The sequence below is a fragment of the Typopeltis vanoorti genome, chromosome 6 (genome assembly GCF_054136105.1).
Source record: "Typopeltis vanoorti isolate ZY-2024b chromosome 6, IOZ_Tvanoo_1.0, whole genome shotgun sequence".
NCBI lineage: Eukaryota > Metazoa > Arthropoda > Arachnida > Uropygi > Thelyphonidae > Typopeltis > Typopeltis vanoorti.
The window spans coordinates 664,871-686,801 of NC_143554.1; the positions used below are offsets into that span (position 1 = coordinate 664,871).

Here is a 21,931-nt window from a genome sequence, read left to right on the forward strand (position 1 = left end):
AGATAACAGAATAGCAATCACAACCAAACTAAGACTAACTGACACCTTGGTGAATTCTGTCCTTTTGTATGGTTGTGAGGCCTGGACTATATTGAAGGAAGATGAGAGGAGACTCCTGTCTTTCGAAATGAAAACTTACAGAAGACTTTTGAGAATTCCCAATACCGCTCACGAAACCAATGAAAATGTCCGAAAACTAATTGACTCAATAGATGGGAGAAAAAGGGAAAATATTCTGACAGTCATCAGAAGAAGACAGATGAAATGGTTCGGACATATGGAGAGGGCTAATGGCATTCCAAAGCAAACCCTAGAAGGAATCGCTCCGAGATCAAGGGTTAGGGGCTGACCTCGATTAAAATGGACTGATAACATCAAAAAAATGGACAAATTCCTCCCTTTCTCAACTGACATCAAGAACAAGAGACCGAGACAACTGGAGGAGGCTAGCAAAGAGTATCACCTACCAGCCATGAATGACCCAACGGTTCATTTAGGACTATGGGAGAAGAAGATCTTTTACTTGATCCATCTCATTGCCAACTGCCATCCATAAGTCTCCATTGAGGTAATAACTTGTATTATATTCAGTGATGTATCCAGTCCATCTCGGTTTTGAATGATATAATGCATTCGACAATGTCCCACATATGAGGATGGTCTAAAATGTTCTTGGACTTGATCATAGATGGCTGCACTATCAGCAAGATTTTTTTTTTCTAAGTTGGTATAATCTGTCCTAAGCAGCCACGTGAAATTGCAAGTCATTCTATCAAGTAGTTTGTTTTCTACAGCTGCCTGAAGCAAAAGTGTTGTCTGTATCCCTTGAAATGGATAAAATTGAGTATCATGCAGTTATAAAATTCTTTGTAAAAGAAGGTTTAATGCCAAAAGAAATTCATTCGAAGTTCATAAAGCTTTATGTGCACTCCTTCATTTTCAACAATTAAGAAATGGGCTTCAGAGTTTAAATGTAGCCGTACCAGTCTTGAAAATAATCAACGTGAAGGACGTCCAAAATGTATAACACCTCCAGAAATCATTGATCAAGGGCACGATATGGTATTGGATGACTGGTGAGTCAAAGTGAGTGAAATTGCTAAGACTATAGGCATTTCAAAAGAACGTGTAGGATATATTTTGCATGAATAATTGCAAATAAAAAAGCTTTGTGCAAGATGGGTGCCACGCTTGCTCACAGCAGTTAAAAAACGCACCTGCATGAAAATCTCCGAATAGCGCTTGGATTGTTTAAACAAGAATAAAACTGATTTTGTGCATGATTTATTACTATGAATGAGACTTGGATTCACCATTACAAACCAGAATCCAAACAGCAATTAAAACAGTGGACAGAAGCCAGTTGTTCAGCACCAAAAAAAGACAGTCGGTTCCATCAGCAGAAAAGGTCATGGCATCGGTGTTTTAAGATGCTAAAGGCATTTTGTTTATTAATTATCTTGAAAAGGGTAAAACAATAACCAGGGAATATTATTCCAATCTTTTAACCAGACTAGACGAAAAAATTTGTGAGAAACGTTTCGGTTTGCAGAAAAAAAAATCATCTTTCATCAAAACACCTTTGTGTGCACCTGCCCACAAAGGTGTTTTGGCAATGGGAAAATTAAGGGATCTGCACTATGAATTGTTGGAACATCCACCCTATTTCCCAGATTGGGCTTCCTATGACTTCTATCTCTTCCCAAAACTAAAGCTCTTCCTCGCTGGTCAGAGTTTTTCTTTGAATCAAGAGGTGATTGCAGCTATAGAGGGATATTTTGCAGATCTTACTGAGAACCACTACAGGTACAGGATAATGGCAGTGGAGCATCGCTGGAATAAATGTATTAGTCTTAAGGTAGATTATGTTGAAAAATAAAAATAATTTTGAAATTATAAATTTGTTTTTTCTTTTAGGCCGAGAACTTTTCAGACCCCCCCGTACTTCTTGATCTTATCGTGAGAGTATCCTTTCTGTATCACATTTAACATATTTCTTTCCATTCTTCTCTGAGTAACTTTCAATTTGTGAATCATATCTTTAGTTGAATTGTGAGTTTCACTGTCATATGTAATTACAGATAAGACACACTGCCTTTCAGACAGGGGTGTGGAGTCAGTACATAATCCTTCCACTCCGACTGACTTATTTATATATTGATATAGGAAATAAATAATAAATGTACGAATTATTCATTTCCTATTTCAACTGAAAGCACTCAACATACAAGACATTTCATCATTGCTATTGAGACTCATCTGGCTTCTTTTTAGAACTCTAACCTGTTAAAGTTTGGGTCTAAAGGCATGAAATTAATTCCACCTTTTTAATTCTATTTATTAAAGAAATTACAAACATTCAGTACCTTAAATTTTATACTAAAGACAAAACTTAGAAAATGAAAACATTGGTCAATGTTTTGAGGTTATATTTTTATCAAAAGACTAGAGTAATAGGAATATAGCATATAAAGCAAATAAACTATAAAAGTAAAAAAAGTAAAGAACATCTTTGATGGAAGATTTTTCACTTGGCTATGCTACCAATGATATATTTGGTTTAATCCTTTATGCAAATGTAAGCAAAGAAAGTTTGCACCTGAAGTATTTTCAGGACTGGGGCAATTGGTGGTAAAGGTGGTATAAGTTCTCATCGCTTGCCTCAGTCTCTCCCATAATGCAAAGCACATCTCCTTGAGGACATGTATAATGCTATGCATTAAGGGAAGGGCCACTATCAAGACCGGTTCCAACCTTTATTGAGGTCTCCCATAATGGGAGATACTAAAGCAAGTAATGAGAGCTTATACACCTTTACCACGAGTTACCCCAGTCCTGAAAATACTTCAGGTGCAAAGTTTGTTTGCTTACACTTGGATAAAGGATTAAACCAAATATATAATTGGTAGCATAGCCAAGTGAAAAAACTTCCATCAACTTATCTCTAATCCAGAGAATTTTAATAATACGATGTGATATCTTTTGGCAACTGGTATAGGTAAATATGACTTCTCCATTGCTTCCACCTTAGTATCACCAATCTGGGTCTGGCTCCCACTGATGAAACCTCAATAAAGGTCGAAACCAGTCTGAGTAGTGGCCCTTCCCTTAATGCATATCATTATACATGTCCGCAAGGAGATGTGCTTTGCATTATGGGAGATACTAAGGCAAGTGATGAGAACTTATACCACCTTTACCACGAGTTGCCCCAGTCTTGAAAATACTTCAGGCGCAAACTTTGTTTGCTTACAGTTGGATAAAGGATTAAACCAAATATATAATTTAAAAACATCTTTCTCTACCAGTTTTCTTCCTTTTCAAGATTAAAGTATTGTTTGTATTTGTATATATAAAAATTAAGTGAATGGACATGAAACAATAGATAAAATGAAATAAAAATTCTATTGTAGAAGATTGAAAAATTGTTCCCTACAACATTTTTAAAGAAACTTAGCATCTAGCTGCAGAATAGGAGTTAAATCAAAAATGAAATTCAAAATTTACTAACAAATTGTTCTTAGAAACAGAACTGCTTCTGTCAGATCCTCTCTCATGAAAGCCCTTAAATTTGATTTAACCATTTTCAGTGCCAAAAACACTGACTTGGGTGGGTGACATTGCTATTACAATTCTAGCTACATCACTAATAATCTCTGGATAAACAAGGATCGCTTTTTCTAGAGTCAGTTTTCCTGTTTACTTGTTTTCCTGTAGTTTTCCTGTGTGAGTAATTTGGTCATTACTCAACAAAATATGGTTCACTGGATCAATATAAATAGCAGTTAACAGGATTTGATCATCCAGCAAGAGATCCTCTCTTTTCTTCATTGAAAATACAATGATATCAACAATTAATTGTCCACTTTTGTTCAGGCGATACATTAAGCTCTTCCACTCCAAAAAGAATTTACCAGGTGTTAAATCCTTACATTGCAACTTCCTGGTGACAGTAAAAGTGTGAGAAAGTAAACTATCTAACTCTGTCACTGGCTTTCAGTTAGTAAAACATTTATGTTGCCCAGATCTTAAAGAAAGACATTTAACTCATACAAATGCCTTATCATCAAATAAGTGCTTCCCCAGCATGTTGCCTGATCCAAAATGGCTCCTTTTCCAGCACATCTCTGCAGAATAGCATCTGTTTTAGGGGGGGGGGGCCTAGGTGCAACAGCTACTTGCCTCAACTTGCCAAAGAGAGTAGATGAATGATGATGACGATCTTTCAATCCATCTCTTATTGTTAGTTGCAGAGTATGAATAGCACAGCACATATGTTGAAATGTAATTAGCTTAGATGATTCTTCAGCAATACCATATAAAATTTCAATGCTCTCTTCTGTTTGTGCTGTCTGTGAATTTGCAGAAACATCATCTTCATCTTCTAATATTTGTGTAATTTCTTCATCAAATTTATTCATTTTCTCAATTGTGCTTACATATTTGAAGCATTATCTGTTACAATACATAGAAACCCCTTTTTAATTGCAAATCCTTCTAAAACATCTTCCACTAACTTCTGAAGATATTCACTGTTGTGATGTGCCTGGGTGTCCTTTACTGCAATGTCTGAGTATCATTTTATCATTTTCAGATTTGTTGAAAGTTTATCTTTCACTTAGTTAGACTATAATAAATTTAGTTTAATCCTTTATCCAAGCATGAGCAAACAAAGTTTGTGCCTGAAAGTATCTTTAGGACTGGGGGTAAAGTGGTACAACACCGGGCAACTCGTTGCAAAGGTGCAGCAAGCTAACATCAACTCCTGTCTCAGTATCTCCCATAATGCAAAACACATCTCCTTGCAGATATGTCTAATAGGGCCACATTAAGGGAAGGGCCACAACCCAGACTAGTTTCGACCTTTATTGAGGTCTCTTCAGTGGGAGCCAGGCCCAAATGGAGATACTAGGCAGAAGCATTAGCAAGGTCATTTCTACCTACAAGAGTTGCCAAACGGTATGCCACCTATAACATTAGACATATCCGCAGAGGAGACGTGTTTTGCATTATGGGAGATACTGAGATAGGAGTGATGTTAGCTTGCTCCACCTTTGCAACGAGTTGCCCGGTGTTGTACCACCTTACCCCAGTTCTGAAGATACTTTCAGGTGCAAACTTTGTTTGCTCACACTTGGATAAAGGATTAAACTAAATTTATTATTATCAACAAATCTAATATTAATAGCAAAATAATTGACTCTGTGATGTGGCATACATCTAAAAAAGTCTTGAAGGGATGTTTTGCCATTTTAAAAAGGCAAATTAGACCCCCCCCAGTGCCCACCCACCCACCCCCATTCCAGACTGGTAGGCCAGTTCTCCTTAAATTCTGATGACTCAAATTTTGAAGACTCGAAAGGGGATTCCCCCCCCCCCCCCGAGTTCCGGACTGGTAGGCTTAGGCTGGTTCTCCTTGAATTCTGATGACTCAAATTTTGAAGATTCGACACTCAGGCTAGCCTCTGAGTTTCAAAACATTTCAAATAACTTGAAAAAAAATGTGACATGAAAACATTACAAAAAAAGGCTTATCATTTTATATTATAGAGTAGATTGAGACATAATATTTCCCATCTGTTATTACTGCAAAGTGTTCAAAAACAGAGAACTTTGTTGACACTTTTTTTTTTGCCATTGTGAATTTTTTCATGGGGAGCTGCTTTCGCTAATATAATATATAAATTATCATAAAATATATTTTATTTTGAGATTTGAAAAGAATTTGAAATTAAAATATATTCTTAAAATATCTGCAAAAAAATAGGTTAACCAAATTATTCTTTGTGAAACAGGAAATTTTAACATATTATTTATATTACAATTTAAATTCATTTTTGTTGTCAGAGTTGATACATTTTTAGCAACTCAGACTCCACAACTCTGTTTTCAGAAGTATCCAATATCTGAATATTTCCAAAAATATAAGCAGACCTAAGTGTAATTAATAAAAGAAAAGAAAAGAATGGGTAATTTTTCTCCCTTAAAACTTAATTCATCACATTTTTGATCACACATACCAGTAGTCACATCTTTATGTTCATTAAATGCAGCAAATGGAACATATGGTCTACGTATATCCCAAATGTTTACCGTAAAATCCACAACCAATGAACTACTTGCAATGTTGTATTTTCTTTGTGGTCGCCACTTAATATGAGCTACAGAGGCAATTGTCTGGATGCAATGTTCCAATTCAGGCTTTGCAGTTATATTCCACACCTGTAATAAACAGTTAGTAGCTTTTGAGTGAAAACATTTAAAACAAATATAATATGAAATCTTTGTACAGTGTAGAAGTTCAATTAATGTTCATTGTAAACAAAAACAGTATTGACAATTTAAAAATAAGCAAAACTTTGTGTTTCCTAAAAACGACCTTCCACGATGAGTCTTTTAACTCCATGGAGGCCTGGATAATAATAATAATAATAATAACATTTATTTTTAAAAATAAGCAACATTAAACAATTTAAAAATAAGCAATAAGATACTAAGGTTGCTAGATATAGGAAGCTATGTCTAGCAACCTTATTGAATGGCACCTCGGCCCATAGTATAAGATCCCAACTATTCACACTATCTACTGTACCTCTCCTTGAACCCATTAACAAAGAACTCATAACTGACTCTAGGAACCCATTCCATTCATTCATTCACCACCACTATCCAAGTGAAAATCTAGTCTTTACACCCTTATCAACCACACTCTTACTCAAGTTCCAGGAATGACCTTTTGTTGTAGCTCCTCTAGCTAAGTGCTGACATATTTCCTCTGCATCAGTAAAATGCTTTAAGTAACAAATGTTTCTGTTCATATCCCCTCTTTGGTGCCTATCAACCAACTCTGAAAACCAAATTCTATCCTAATAGGGAGCATTCCACAGACCACTCACTATTTTGGTCACTTGCCTCTGGATCCTCTCTCCAACTTCCTCAACCCCAAGAACAATCCTAGTTGACAAGACCCAAACCAGATGTGAATATATCAAGACCTCATAAAAAGAATGATAATTCCCTTACCTCTGCTTGTTAGTGTCTTCTTCAATAACCAAGAAATCCTATGGGTTACCTTGGAAATGTTGGCAAATGCCCTCTAAATTCCAACTCTCTATGTACTACGACTCCAAAATCCCTAGAATCATCAATTTCCTGGAGTACAGTTCCATCAATGTGGTGCAGATCTTGCACTAATCAATTTATAAATTAAGATAAATTAATCAATTTATCTCGAAATGCATAATACTTTTCTCTATGTGAAATTGACACCTGTTATCTTTTGCCCATAATGTCAGCCTATTTAAATCATCCTGCAAGTGCTACAGATCGCCTTGATTAACTATTACCCTACCACTCAATTTTGTATCACCAGCAAACAACTGAATATTTCCCCCTTGAGATAATTTCTTATATCATTTATGTACAATAAAACAATAGTGGTAGTCCTACCACAGAACCTTGCCTGCTTTCTCCTGGATTTTGCTCCATCATATACTATTTTTGATATCAGCCATCCTCAAATTCATAAAACCAGTGTCATATCCATCCCCATTTGTACTAATTTGCATAACAGAATTCCATGTGATATTTTGTCAAATGTCTTTGCACAATACAGCAGAAGCATTGCATAGCCATTCCATTTATCCAACTCAGCTGTCACTAAATAACAACTGACCCTTGACAAAGCCATGTTGCCTGTCATAGAGTATCATATGCTTATCCATCCATTTCTGAATTCTCTCTTTTACCAACTTTTCTAGTACTTTTATCACCACCCTTGAGACAGAGGAACTTCAAATATGGAATACTATTTTACACAAAAAATGGTATTCCGTATTACCCAAAGTTCCTCAAATGATTGGTCTATAATTTGATAATGCAGTCTTAGAGCACAAATTATGCAAAGGCACTGTTTTGGCCTCCTTCCACTGACTCAGAACTTTGACAGAGCTGAGACTTAAATAAACAGCCTAGTCTGAGGCATTACCAGTTCTCCTGCACATTCTTGTAAAAACACAAGCAGGTATCACATCTAATCCCACAGCTGTATTTGTAGTGAGATTCTGCAATATCCTGAGTACCCGAAATCCATCAATCTCTGTTCTGACATCAGTCTCCGTCACAGCAATATCCTCACTTAGAGATGATATACCTTTGTAAAGTGGTCACTTAGGCTCAATAACTTTGTCTGCATCTATCATGTCATAGTCATTCTTTCTCTTACTTGCCACATGGCAAAAGAACTCTTTTAGATTTCTTTTGGCCTGCTCTGCTAAATTTTTCTCATAATCTGATTTGCCTTTCTTACCATGTTCATCACCTTTCTTCCCTGACCTTTGTATTGTTTGTGAGTTTGGTGGTCACCTTTCTCCTTATATCCCCTACGACATTTCTTTTTTTGCACCTCCTGCTTAATGATATCACTCATTCATCTAACTCTGTACCTCATTTATCCTCTTGGTGCATTCAATGCACAATTTGATATGCCTGCTTCCAGATACCCATTGACAATCCCCATGCACTGCTAACATCTTTCCCTTGAAGATCTTTATGCCATGACAGTGCATCAAGCTTCCTCCTAAGTTTGTCATAATCAGCTGCATTGTAGTTCCATATATATCCCTTCTGAACTGAAAATTCCACATTTTGCAACCTCCCAAGTCAAGACCACATGATCACTCTCCAATCAAACGTAGCACCTACCTTGGTTATGAACAGATCTTCTAATCCCATGACCAGATCCAACACCCCCATACAAATAAGTCTCCTCCATCACATGCTGCTTCAAGTAATTATCTCTCAGGTAGGTGTATTAATTTCACTGCATTCCTGCTATGGGGATATGTTTCTATAGTCAAAGTCCCCATAATAACTACTCAGCCTGTGCTCAATTAATTTGCTTATGCATGTCTTCCACATCACTACAGAATACCCTGGCCTATAACAGCAGCCAACTGCATATTTTGTCCTATTTGGCTAAATCTCACCAGATACTGCCTCAAAAGAACTGCCACCTGCCTGCCTTTCTCCTACTCTTTTTTTGGTTGTAATTCATCTGCTATCATCAGCAGAATCCTCCCTCCCCCATTCTATCTTCTGTATCCTCCCTGAAAATATTAAACCCTTTACATTCCATCCCCATAACCACACCATTACTGCTAACCAAGTCTCACTAATACCTATAACTTCTAGCATGGTTGGACTTGCAAATTGAACTTGGTTGAAACTCCACTCTCTTATTTCTGATACTTCTAGCATTAGTTTACAGAGACTGTAGCATCCTCTTAAACCCTCCAACCACTTCTGCATCTTGAGTTTATTCATTTGGTAGTACTGCTGAAGAGACTAGATTCTGCATTTTTTATTTTTTGGTCATTCTCACAATGATTGCCCTCATGGTGCCTGCACACATGCTGATATGCATTCATCCTAACTGCTCTAGTTTTCTTGACTAGTGTTGGTATGTGAACAAAACTCTCTCTAGGCATCTAACTCCAAATTCAATTTAAGTGCAGTCCATTATCATTATATAAATCCTTCTGTTCATCAAATTCAGATCATAGGTCCACAAGCTCTACATCATTTCTTCTGCAAAACTTGCAGATTGATTCATTTGCTATCATCACCCTTGTCCTCAGTTTGCCATAGCATGGCAGGAGACTATTATCTTCACTCTCTCTCTCTCTATGTCCATTTTCTTTTACAATTCTTCCAATAAACCCTTCACATCCTACCTCATACAATACTTCTCACCTCTCAGACCATTAGTACTAGCCAAAATAATCAATTCTTTGACCATACTTTTTTTTTTGTATCTTGACAGCATCACTAATATTATTAATTTTTACACCAGGGGGAAACAAGATTTTGCCATACTTTCATTAAGTACTACTCTTACCATAAAATTACCATACACAATTGTATTCATAACCCTATTTCTCTCATTTATTTATATATCTTGTTTCTTGCCCCTTGCTTTTTTCTCTTCTCTACTCTACCAACATTTTGACATTTCTGCAATATTTCAATCTCATGCTTTTGTCCTATGAAGGACTATAAACAACATGTAAGTGTGCCACTTCCTTACTGAGGTCCTCTTTGTTCCCCTGACCCTACCACTGCATGTTCAACATTATCTCTGATATTAACATTTTCTGGTCTACTATCACAGTCCTTGTTCGCTCCACCCAACTGGTACTCACTCTCAAAACATTTACTACACTCTCACTCATTTTTCAACGTATGCAACCAATACATCTCACACCTACTGCACTAAACATAATCATGTACAACTCACCCAACAAGGACAACGTAGCCATGACTGTTCTACTATCACCATGCCAACAATATCCACTTTAAGGAAATATCCAAGTTTTAGCTAAATCTAAATAATTCAATATCTATCACACACCCATATAAAACAATGAACAACAACAAAAAAAAAACTTAATATTATTAACTAATTTAAAATAATAAAAAAAAAAGACTTATCTTTCAGTAGCATTCATGACAGCACATACACATACCTAATAAGAAATATTAGGCAACACAAAAGCTGTGCATGTTTAGACTTATATGAAAGTCAAAAATGCAGGTTATACAGGTTAATAAATAATGTATGGCTTATTAAAAACAAACAGTTTAAAAAAGAAATTCAATGTTTTAAAGCAGTATTTTGTCTACAGTAACTTTGGCATTTACAAGAATAAAGATAATAAAATAAACTGAATAAGAACACAGAATGTTGAAAGTTTTATAACTTACTTATACAATAAATTAAAGATGGCAACAAATTATAAAATTATAAACTAAGACAATATCAGGAGTTTGGAATGCTGGCTATGGTGAGAGGTTGAAGATGTGATTTGCTGAATTTGGTGGATAGGAGGAAAAGAGGTAAAATGACAGAGAAAGAGTGTGGTGAAGAGGGGTGTGAGGAATAGATTTTTTACATGGAGAAATGTCAATGAATGGAACACATAACCAGAATGTTGTTAATGCAAGGATTGTTAAGGATTTTAAGATTCTATATGATAAATAAGTCTGCTGACCAGTGGCAGCTCGTGGCTTGAAATCATGGGGGTGCTGCAACTTTCGAAATATACATACACACTGTAAGTAGAATGGATACGTGTTTGGATAAAATATTGTTTATTATCAATAAAATTATATAAATTATATAAAAAATTATATAGTTTGTTATAATTCAAAATTACTTAAATATAAAATATATTCTTCTTGTTTTGTTTCATGAAAAAATATTGTTTATTATCGATAAAATTATACAGTTTAGTATAATTCAAAATTACTTAAAAATAAAATCCATTATCATAACCCCAATAATGTTCTAAAATAAAAACTATAACAAATGTTATGTCTTTAATTGTAATGTCCAAATATTTAAAGAGACGGAGTAAACATGATAAGCATTACGAACACTCTACTACTACTGGTGCAAACTGCATATAAACAACAGTGGAACTGTGCAATGGACAGCGGCACATTATGCTAATTGCTCGCATCTCACTATGACATGCATATGCTTGAGCGCGTAGCAATATGACACTGTGGTAAACACAATGCTGCTAGCATCCTTCATCCTCCAAGTGCTACAAGATGGATTTTTATTATTTTTTATACAAAATAAGAGAATTGCATAGGATTGTTGATGATAAAATTAAATATTACAAGCAAATATAAATAAATTAAGAAACGGACTCCCAATTTTTCACGATATATAAACATCCCGATATCTGAAAAATTGGGGGTCCTGCAGTTCCGCAGTGCCTATGCATGAGCCACTCCTGGTGCTGACTTCATGGAGAGAAGGGTGTAATAATAACAGTAATTTCTTGGCATGTTTAATTTATAACACAGAATGTCAAGCATTATGCAAATACTTTGATTATGCCCTCTGGGTACAGTCTTTTTTTTTTTTTAATGGAGGATGACTGTTTCCCAGATATTCTGGAAGTTATTTAAATTCATATTGGTATAAATTAGGAGTAATTTATATAAACTGATGAATAGAATAAATTATCATTCTGAAGCAGTCTTTTTAGAGAAACGGTATTTTTTTTTTTCATCTACTGCATGTGGGATGTTGAGAGCACAAGGTCTGCTAATCAGCTTTCTCCAAACTGGTTTTCGCTTATATTTTTATAGGTATCTCTCCTTTTTAGCTGCAAATCTACCGGAATGTACATAACCATAAGAATTTACATTGGCAATGTATCATATATACTACAAGTTATTAGAATTAATACTTCTTATTAGTTCTAATAAGAAGTAAAATTCATCTTACGAAGAGCAGATAAAGGAAGCTAGTAAATAACTGTTTATAAACAGTTTGTAAATGGTGAGTATTTTTTCAATTCTTTTTACATACTTCTTTAATTAATGTAAGGAACTAGAATCCAACTTCTCTTTTAAGTGTTGAGTTTAATAATCTATATATCTTTAGGATTGTATTCATTATTAGTGAAACAATTAAAAATGTAGTACAACAAAATTTTTTATGGAGCATATATATACTCCACCCACACACAAAGTGGCATTGGAAGGGTAATGTCAGTAAATTTGCTCCACCCACACCCAAGATGTTTCATCTTCTATAACAGTCATTAAATTATTATTATCATCATCATCCAGGCCTCCATGGAGTCAAAAGACTGACTGTGGGAGGTCGTTTTTAGGAAACACAGTTTATCATACCACTCCTTGAACTCACTGACCATTCTCGCTCTAACCACTCTGTCAGGAAATGCATTCAACGGTCCACGATGGTACCCTTGTCATTGCCCCTTCCCACAGTTCCACCAAGTGAAAGAACTCCCCAATGTCTACCCTGTAACTTCCTCTCAACAGTTTAAAAGTCTCGATCATATCACCTCTCCTTCTTCTATCCACCAAACTCTACAGTCCACATTCCCTCAGTCAATCCTCGTAACCGACATCGTACAGTCCTGAAACCATCTTTGTTATCCACCTCTGTACCCTTTCCACAGTTATTTATCCCCTTTAAATCCTGGGGACCAAATCTGAGAACAAAAGTCTAAGTGTGGTCTGATCAGGGTCTTATACAACAAATTATATGCATGTTGATGAAATTTTATTTAATTATGATAGTTGTAACTAAATGCACAATGTTTGTGAAGGTGTTCATAAGTTTTAAGGTGATGTTTGTGGAATTGCAACTTGCAAAATGCAAAGGTAAAATGGCAGTGAGAACACAAACCATGCAACCCTCAGCATAAAAATCAAATGTTGTGAACAGTATATTTTTCAGAGATGGATGGGGGAATGTGGAGGATGTGTTTTTGGAGAGAATGGGTAAAAGAAGTGAGGGGATATAGATATGCAGAAAGTTTGATAATTTTCATGACTGAACAATGTTAAATGAGTCAAGAAGGAGAAGTGGAATGTCAGACAAAGGGTGGAATGTAATGATGAGTGCAAGACTGAGAATGGTATCAGCCAGAAAGGCATGCAAAAGAATCCTTTCTTTTAAGCTTACAGGGTGATCTGAATGCATTTTTGAAAATTATGGAGACAACTACCATGTGTTAATAAAAACTTTAGTTTAATATAACTAAAATCTACATTCGACGTTTCAACCTTTATGTCAAGGTCATCTTCTGGAGCATATAACTATACACAGAAAACAAGCTACACTACAATCAAACTGGTTTGTTAAAGTTACTGACCAATGCTACAACAATTGTTGGCCTGACCTCTGGTGAAAAAAAAAAAAAAAAAATTATACATCAATGCTAGAGTCCTATTATTAGTGTTATCTGTTGGTTGTAGACATACATTGGGCACAACAACAAGTCTATGTACCTATCTATATACATATATTAACATCATGATTATACATGTACATTTTAGTCAGTTGGTATGGAATGGTTTCTAATACTAGCTGAAGATTGGCTAAAGTCTTGACTTATTAGGTGGGCTGAATGTGTGCCATCCAGATCCTTGGAATTTTCATGCCATCTTTGTTGTTGATATTTGGGTGGTTTATCAGAATTTCACAGGCTTCCTTAAATTTCCTTTCATACCAGGTGTAAAGAGTGGGTGCTTTTTCAGTTGATTTGGTGTAAGGTGTTGAGCACGTGATCTGAGAGGCCTGCTTCACCATAATGGTTATATTTAATGTGTCTAACGTGTTCTTTCTTGCGTATACGGATTGTCCGTCCTGTTTCACCAATGTACGGTAAGTTACAGGTGCAGCAGATGCAATAGACTCCAGGATGTGACAATGGGAGGAGAGGATCCTTAGAGGAGCTGAATATGGTTTTAAGTTTAGTGGGTGATTTAAAGGTGGCATTGAGGTTATAATGTTGTAGGATTCTGTTGATTTTTTCTGATAACCCTTTAATGTATGGGATGGCTATGGTTTTACTGTAATCTAGATTCATTTTTGTTGTTGTTTTATGGAGTATTTCATTAATAGCATTTTTGTTATAGCCATTATTTATGAATGTGTCGCTGATGATTCTTAGTTCTTTTTTCAGGGCTTGCTAGTTAGAGCAAATTGTTGTAGCTCTGTTTTTAAGGGTGTTAATGACTCCATATTTTTGTGATGGGTGGTGAATTGGCCAGTGTGTGTGTCGGTTTTCGGTAGACCGTGAAGGATAGACTGCCTGAAGGAAGACGTGTGACTAGTGTGTCTAGGAACGGGAGCGAGTTTTGATTTTCGATTTCGATGGTAAATTGTATGCGTTCGTGTTGTTTGTTCAGGTGACTAAGGAATGTGTTTAGCGTTTGTCACCCGTGGCCAGATCGCGAACGCGTCGTCAACGTATCTAAGCCAGACTGTCGGTTTTAGCGTGGCGGAATCAAGAGCCCTTTGCTCAAAGGTTTCCATCTGGATCTGGATGGCACACATTCAGCCCACCTAATATATAAGATCCTGACTTATGCTGGATCTTATATATTAGGTGGGCTGAATAGATAGCCAATCTTCAGCTAGTATTAGAAACCATTCCATACCAACTGGCTGGATAGATAGATACATAGACTTGTTGTTGTTGTGCCCAATGTATGTCTACAACCAACAGATAACACTAATAATAGGACTCTAGCATTGATGTATAATTTTTTATTTATTTTTTTTTTTTTTTCACCAGAGGTCAGGCCAACAATTGTTGTAGCAGTTGGTCAGTAACTTTAATAAACCAGTTTGATTGTAGTGTAGCTTGTTTTCTGTGCATAGTTATATGCTCCAGAAGATGACCTTGACATAAAGGTTGAAACGTCGAATGTAGATTTTAGTTATATTAAACTAAAGTTTTTATTCAAACACAGTAGTTGTCTCCATAATTTTCAAAAGTGCATGCAAAAGAACATAACTGCTGAGAATATATATGATTGTGAGTACAGATGAGACTAAAGAAGCAAGAGAGAGAATGACTGTGAGAACAGAGGAGAGCATAACTTATCAGAGAAAAAGCAAGTGCTTGTGGAAACAAAAGAGAACATGAATGATGGAACAAAACCAAGCAGGATTGTTGACACAAAAGAGAACACAACTGCTGGAATTCAAGATTTGAAGATGATTAAGATAAAAAACAAGATGAGGCATATGCAAAATGAGATTAGGCATTAAGTGAATAAGATGACGGGATTCAAAAGAATAAAATAAAAAACAGTAGCAAAAAAGAAGTGGCAAATGGCTCAAGAATCGCACTCTATGGAGATTCCATTATTTAAGGTATGGTGGATGAGAAGATATACATGGTCTGTTTTCTAGGAGGAAGGATAACAGAGTGACTGATGCTTCGGATATGATAAGCAAACATACAAGGAAGTGAGTGATGGCCATAGCAACAGATGATTTGGCACAAGGATGATGGATGGATATCAGGATATTACTGAGGTGAAGATAAGACAGTATTGTAGGAAGGGCGGTTAGTGAGTTGCCTGAGTATGACAGATGAATTGAGACTACAAACAAAAATTGTGAATGATATATGCTAGCAGAGTTGCATGAGGAGAAAGAGCATGCAATTGGTCGATGTGTGAAATGCGTTTGGGGATGAACAGAATTGTAGAAATGTGATGAATTGGATTTAAATGGATCTGGTATGAATTGATTATCTAGAGAGATTGTTGCTGGAAGAGTGTAATAATAAATGATGGGAACAAGGGTCAGATGAAATGTGAAAGAGCTGGAGAGCAGAACATGAAAAACTGAAGCATTTGTAAAAGGAGAGTAGTGTGAAGACAGGAATGTAAGATGGATAGGGAAATGAGAATGTTGGGGTGAAGAGAAGGACGCATTGTAAGGACAGTAGATCCTGAAAACAGTTATTCATGTGTATGTATATGGATGTTAAGCATAGAAAAGGAATGGCTGAGGTTCACAGGGAATAGCTGAGACAAGGGAGACATAAGACAAGGTGTTATAAAGGGAGAGGAAACAGAACAGGTGTGGAGAAGTCATGGATAGGCAGGGAAGCATAGGTAGGACTGATTACAGAGCAGGAATCAAACTGATAAGTTTATTTACGAATGCCATGAATACAAGAAATAAGGGAGACAAAATACTGAAAGTAGTTGAGTTTTTCTGCCCATAAATGGAATAAGTGAAACAAGATGATAATGATATCCTGACAGGAATAGAAATGGAAGAAATATCTTTTTCATGAGGACAGGAAGGAAAAGAAGGGAAGGGAAGAGTGCTGACGAGATATCAGAGAAATTATGTTGAAATACAAGGAAACAGTGATAGTATAATGTGAGATAAAGGTTGATAGGATGAGATAATGGGAGAAATGTACTTCTTTAATTGACTTATTGAGCAAGATGAGATCATTATGGGTGATTTTAATTATAGTAATAGTGAGTGGAATTAAACAACAGTATCTGAGAATAAGGAAAATAAATTTGGAGAGAAAATTGGAGAATACTGGAGAGAAATGTTGTCAGAAACTTAATGGAGTGAAAACAGCACTGAGAAAGAATTAAAACCAATGTTTAATGCTTCCAACATTTCATTTCAGTCAAGGAGAAATCTTCAGGAAGTCGTCATCATTTATTCATTTATGAATAGGGAAATATACACGAAAATATTCATATAACATAACAAAAACTTATGGAGATATAGTCTATTAGAGAAAAGTGAACCAATTTGCTCTGTTTTGTGCTAAATGGTAAATGTCTGATGGTGCATGAGTCACATCTTCAAAAAGAACTTTGCTATGTATTGCCAAAACTGTTTTCTTGGTCTTCCTCAGTGTCCATTAGTTGGCATGTAGAGAGTAAGGGCACTGAACATAGGTGAAGGGTGGATAAAAGTTGACTTTTTTTTTTTTAATTGTTTTTATTAAAGGTTTTTGCTGGTTTTCTTCAAGAAGGACAGTATTAGGAATGTGACATTGCCATGTATATTCTAGTACTGTTCGAATACATGTTGTCCCAAACTATTGATGATATTAACTGCTCACTGAGTAGTGATGTTTGTTCCATGTGAGGGCACCATATACAAATATGGTGCCCTGACATATTTGTATATGGTGCCCTGACATGGAACCATATACAAATATGACTTGTTTGATAGTTTTATACAGATGAATTTTGGTATTTGCAACGATTATATTGGATTTCCAAATATCAGTTAGACTTTGTCGAATTCAAGAGCTTTGTGCTTTCTTTTCACTATGTCAGGGTATTGATGTAGGAATCAAGGTGCTGAAAATCATTTACTTCTTGAAGAATGTGGTTATCTAGCTTAATATTTCATTCTATTCTGTTCTTTAGGACTTAAGTTTTTACTGTTATTGACTGCCAACACAATCAGTTCTGCATCTTCACATAAATTATCCCATATATAATAACTGAGATTAATAAATTATCTCATATAAATATTCACATATATAATAACTGAGAATTTTGTACATTGTTTGTCTATTGATTGAATCAAAAGCTTTGATTCAATCAATTTGAATGAGAAATCTATGAAGTTTAAGATTAAGAGAAGGTTTTTATCAGATGACTTTTCTAACAGCTTGCTAAGGAAGTGGATGTGTTCAATAATGCTTCTGTTTTTCAAAAACCTACTTGATTTTTGAGTAGAAGGTGTTACACAAATGGTTCAATTTGATTTAGAAGCATCCTGTTAAAGATTTTCACTGTGGTAGAAAGTAGTATGATCCCTCTGTAATTTTCTGAATCATTTAAACTGCTTTTTTGAGGTATTGGTATTATTAGGCCTTCTCTCCATTTAACAGTTGTTTCCAAAGCTCTTTTCCTCCATGTTTAATAGCCTCTGCTCTTATACTATCCAATTCAGGTAATTTCTCATTCTTTTGAGTTTTAGTGAAGTTTCAGACATTTGCAGTGTAAATTGTTACATATAATGGGAAGTTCTTTTTGGATTATTATTTCTGGTAAACCACCTGTAGTGAAGTTCACTAGGAAGTATAGTAGTTTTTCAGGAAGTACAATATAAAAATTGTAATTACACACAAAAGCAGCATAAAACAAAGTGAAACTCAGTACACATACGAGTCTTAGAATCTTAACAGATGAAGAGAAGGAATGCACCTACTATTCATTCTTTCATTCCTGAGGGTGTTGATTCAAAGGACGTACAGACTTTTAATTTAGAATTAGGGTCATTAAAAATGGTCAACTGTTATTTCCTGATAAATCTCTAGGTATGCTTCATGCTTGGAAACAAACATAAAATTGGTAAGAAAAGAAATGGAATGCATGAGGTCTGAATTAAGAAGAGTATATGGTGAAATTGAGAGAGGATTAAGCCAGTGCATGTAGATCAGATGTGGATGTGAAAAAAGAAATCAGGTGGATGACATGGGAAGAAAGACTGAGGCGGGGACAAGTAGTGAAAGATTTGTGAGCCTAATAGATGTTAAAAGTGTGGTTAGTGAGACAGAGTGAAAAAGGGAAGGGAAAGTATTTAGAAAGAGACAGGCAAGTAAGAAAAAGTTTGTGTGAGGAACAATAAAAAGATCATTTCACGTGGTGATTTCACGAGAAGGGATGAGTATAATGAGATTGTTATGAAATCACATTTTCCTGGTGGCACAAAATTTAAAGATATAAGTGCAGATATTTGAAAGCAAATAGGAAAAATTAATGAGTTAATAGTATTGGTAGATACAAATGATCTGAAAGATGGGGAAAATGAGATAAAAGAAGATGTGAAAGTGTTACTGAAGGAAGTGATATAGAAAAGGTGACAGTGAAGATTATAGCTTTATTGCCAGGTTCAATAAATTCAACAAATTGAACAAATGGGCAATGATATCAAATGAATCAATTCATAGGTTATGTAGAAGGAATGGTGAGTGGTTCATAGATTTAGGTTGTGAATTTCATGGATAAAAGGAATTATATTTGAAGGATGGCATCCATTTAAATAATTCTGATGATCACTGTTTGGAAGAAGTGCTGGTCAAGGAGAGACCTGATGAACACAACCCAGAGAGACTAATAATTGAATGAGAACAGGTAAGTAGGTGTATATGCAGAGAGAATTGGAGGAAATGGTTCCAGAAGACCCAGGGGGGGGGCATTACATATTTATATGCTAATGCCGGAAGTATCAGGAATAAGTGTGAAGAATTTTTTTTTTTTTTTAATCACTGATTAGCACATCATGGACAGAAATTATAGGTTAGGTTAGCCTTTATTAACCAAATCCTTAAGATTTGGTTAATCAAGGATGAGTTATGAGTTACAGGAATTGAGTGTAATGGTTACTGTATTTTCAGAGAGAGAGAGAGAGAGGAGGTGGGGTGTTACTAATTATAGCAGAAGAGTTGCAACTAACAAAGTTGAAGGTTTGCTGAAAGTACATATGAATCTATTTGGTGTGTGATAAGGATCAATAACACAAAAGATGTTGTCGGTTGCTGCCACAGGATTGGAGTGTGCAACAGTAGATATAGATGATATGCACCAGATCAGTGCTATGAACAAAGACAGGATAATTACCATAGGGAAATTTAATTAGAAGATATTGACTGGAATGAAAAAAGAACATGAGGAGGAAAGAGGGAATTAGAGTTTATACAGCTCTTAAGAGCCAGTTGCTTGAGACAATGTGTTGTAGAACACTTGTGGATCAAGAGTGTTGGATTTGGTGATAACTTCAGAGAATTTGTCCATATCTAAGGAGGACATTTTTCCTTTAATTAGAGAGTGACCATTTGAGATATTCGGGTATGCTCTGAAATTATTTACACTCCAGCAATGCATATCACTCACCAACAACTCACCACATAAAAAATCTACTCCTCACATGATTCTTCACCACATATTTATACAACTTTCATGGATGGCTTCTAGTTCTTCCCATCTTAATGTCCACTTGTTTTAGAATTCCTTGTGTAATTATCTAGTAGAATCCCTTAACTAATTTCAAGGTCTCTATCATAACTCTTTTTTCCTCCTAACCACTGAGCTATGTAATAGAGATTCCCCTCAATCATTCTGCATAGCCAACACTCCAGAGTATTGTCATCATTTTAGTCATTTGTCTTTGGACCCTCACTAGTGTTTCCACACCAAAATGAAAACTAGATAACTAAATGTGAGCATAATAGTTCATGTGTGTTCGGACCACCACCTCCTTATCCCTACATGCCAATATACTTTTTTATCACAGCACCAAAATGAAGTGCAGTCTTCACAAAACTTTCAATGTGCACTAAGAATTTTAGTCTACATCTAGCATCACTACTCTACAGTACATCAGCAATATTCCTGATAATTCTACTAAACTTTGTATCATCAGCAAACATTTGATGATCCTAGTCAATCCACATGAAATATTTACTAAAATAAAGAACCAAAGGCTTCATTTCAGCGATGCAAAATTATGTAAATTAAGTGGATATTAAATCCAACATCATTTTAAAGTCAAATACAGAAAGTATAAAAGTTTTGTGCAGAAACTATAAATGTTTCATGCAAAAATTGACCAGAGAGCTTGTGGGAATGCACTGCCACCATACTACAAGTTGTTGCATTGAAACTAATGGACCTATTGGTCCATTTTGATAGGTTTCACTAGTCTGACAGCCATTTCACCCTCATTGGTTTTCGTCAGAGACTATGCAGAAACCTAAGAGAGCAAAAACTCTCAGTACTAGTGTATTTTCCGTAAGCGAACTCTCGGTGGGTGCTGTATTTTCCGTAAGCGAACTCTCAGACACCTCTCCAATGCTTTAAGTTCCCTAGTACTGAGTTTTTGCTCTCTTAGGTTTCTGCCTAGTCTCTGATGAAAACCAATGAGTTTGAAAGTGCTGTCAGACTAGTGAACCCTATCAAAATGAACTAATAGAAGGCAATATACAGGCGCTTTTAGCATTCGTACTTTCCCTACTAGGTTCAGCTAGGGCAACCCATCATATGGCGGCAGTGTATTCCTGCAAGCTCTCTGGTCAATTTTCGCATGAAACATTTATAGTTTCTGCATAAAACTTGCCTAGCTTCTGTATTCGGCTTCGAAATGATGTTGGATTTAATATCCATTTAATTTATATAATTTTGCATTGCTGAAATGAAGCCTTTGTTTCTTTATTTTAGTAAATATTTTATGCATTGCCCAAGAGTTCGCTTATGGAAAATACACCTCTCCGACGCTTTGAGTTCCCTAGTATTGAGAGTTTTTGCTCTCTTAGATTTCTGCATAGTCTCTGACAAAAAACCAATGAGTTTGAAACAGCTGTCAGACTAGTGAAACCCATCAAAATAGACTACAGGTGCTTTTAGCATTTGTACTTTTCCTATTAGGTTTGGCTAAGGCAACTTGTAGTATGGCAGCGGTGTATTCCAGCAAGCTCTCTGGTCAATTTTTGCACAAAAATTTCATAGTTTCTGTATTCGGCTTTAAAATGATGTTGGATTTAATATCCACTTAATTTACACATGAAATATCATTAACAAATAAGTT

At 35.6% G+C, this 21,931-nt stretch overlaps 1 protein-coding gene across 1 annotated transcript in view; it reads right to left on the reverse strand.

Annotated features, from left to right (window-relative positions):
• Positions 1 to 21,931, reverse strand: part of Wdr24 (WD repeat domain 24) — a 351,891-nt gene that overhangs the window by 228,594 nt on the left and 101,366 nt on the right. Inside the window, exon 6 of the mRNA XM_090393912.1 lies at positions 6,021 to 6,222. Within this exon, the coding sequence (XP_090250038.1) occupies positions 6,021 to 6,222 (202 nt within the window). The remainder of the gene's footprint in view (positions 1 to 6,020; positions 6,223 to 21,931) is intronic.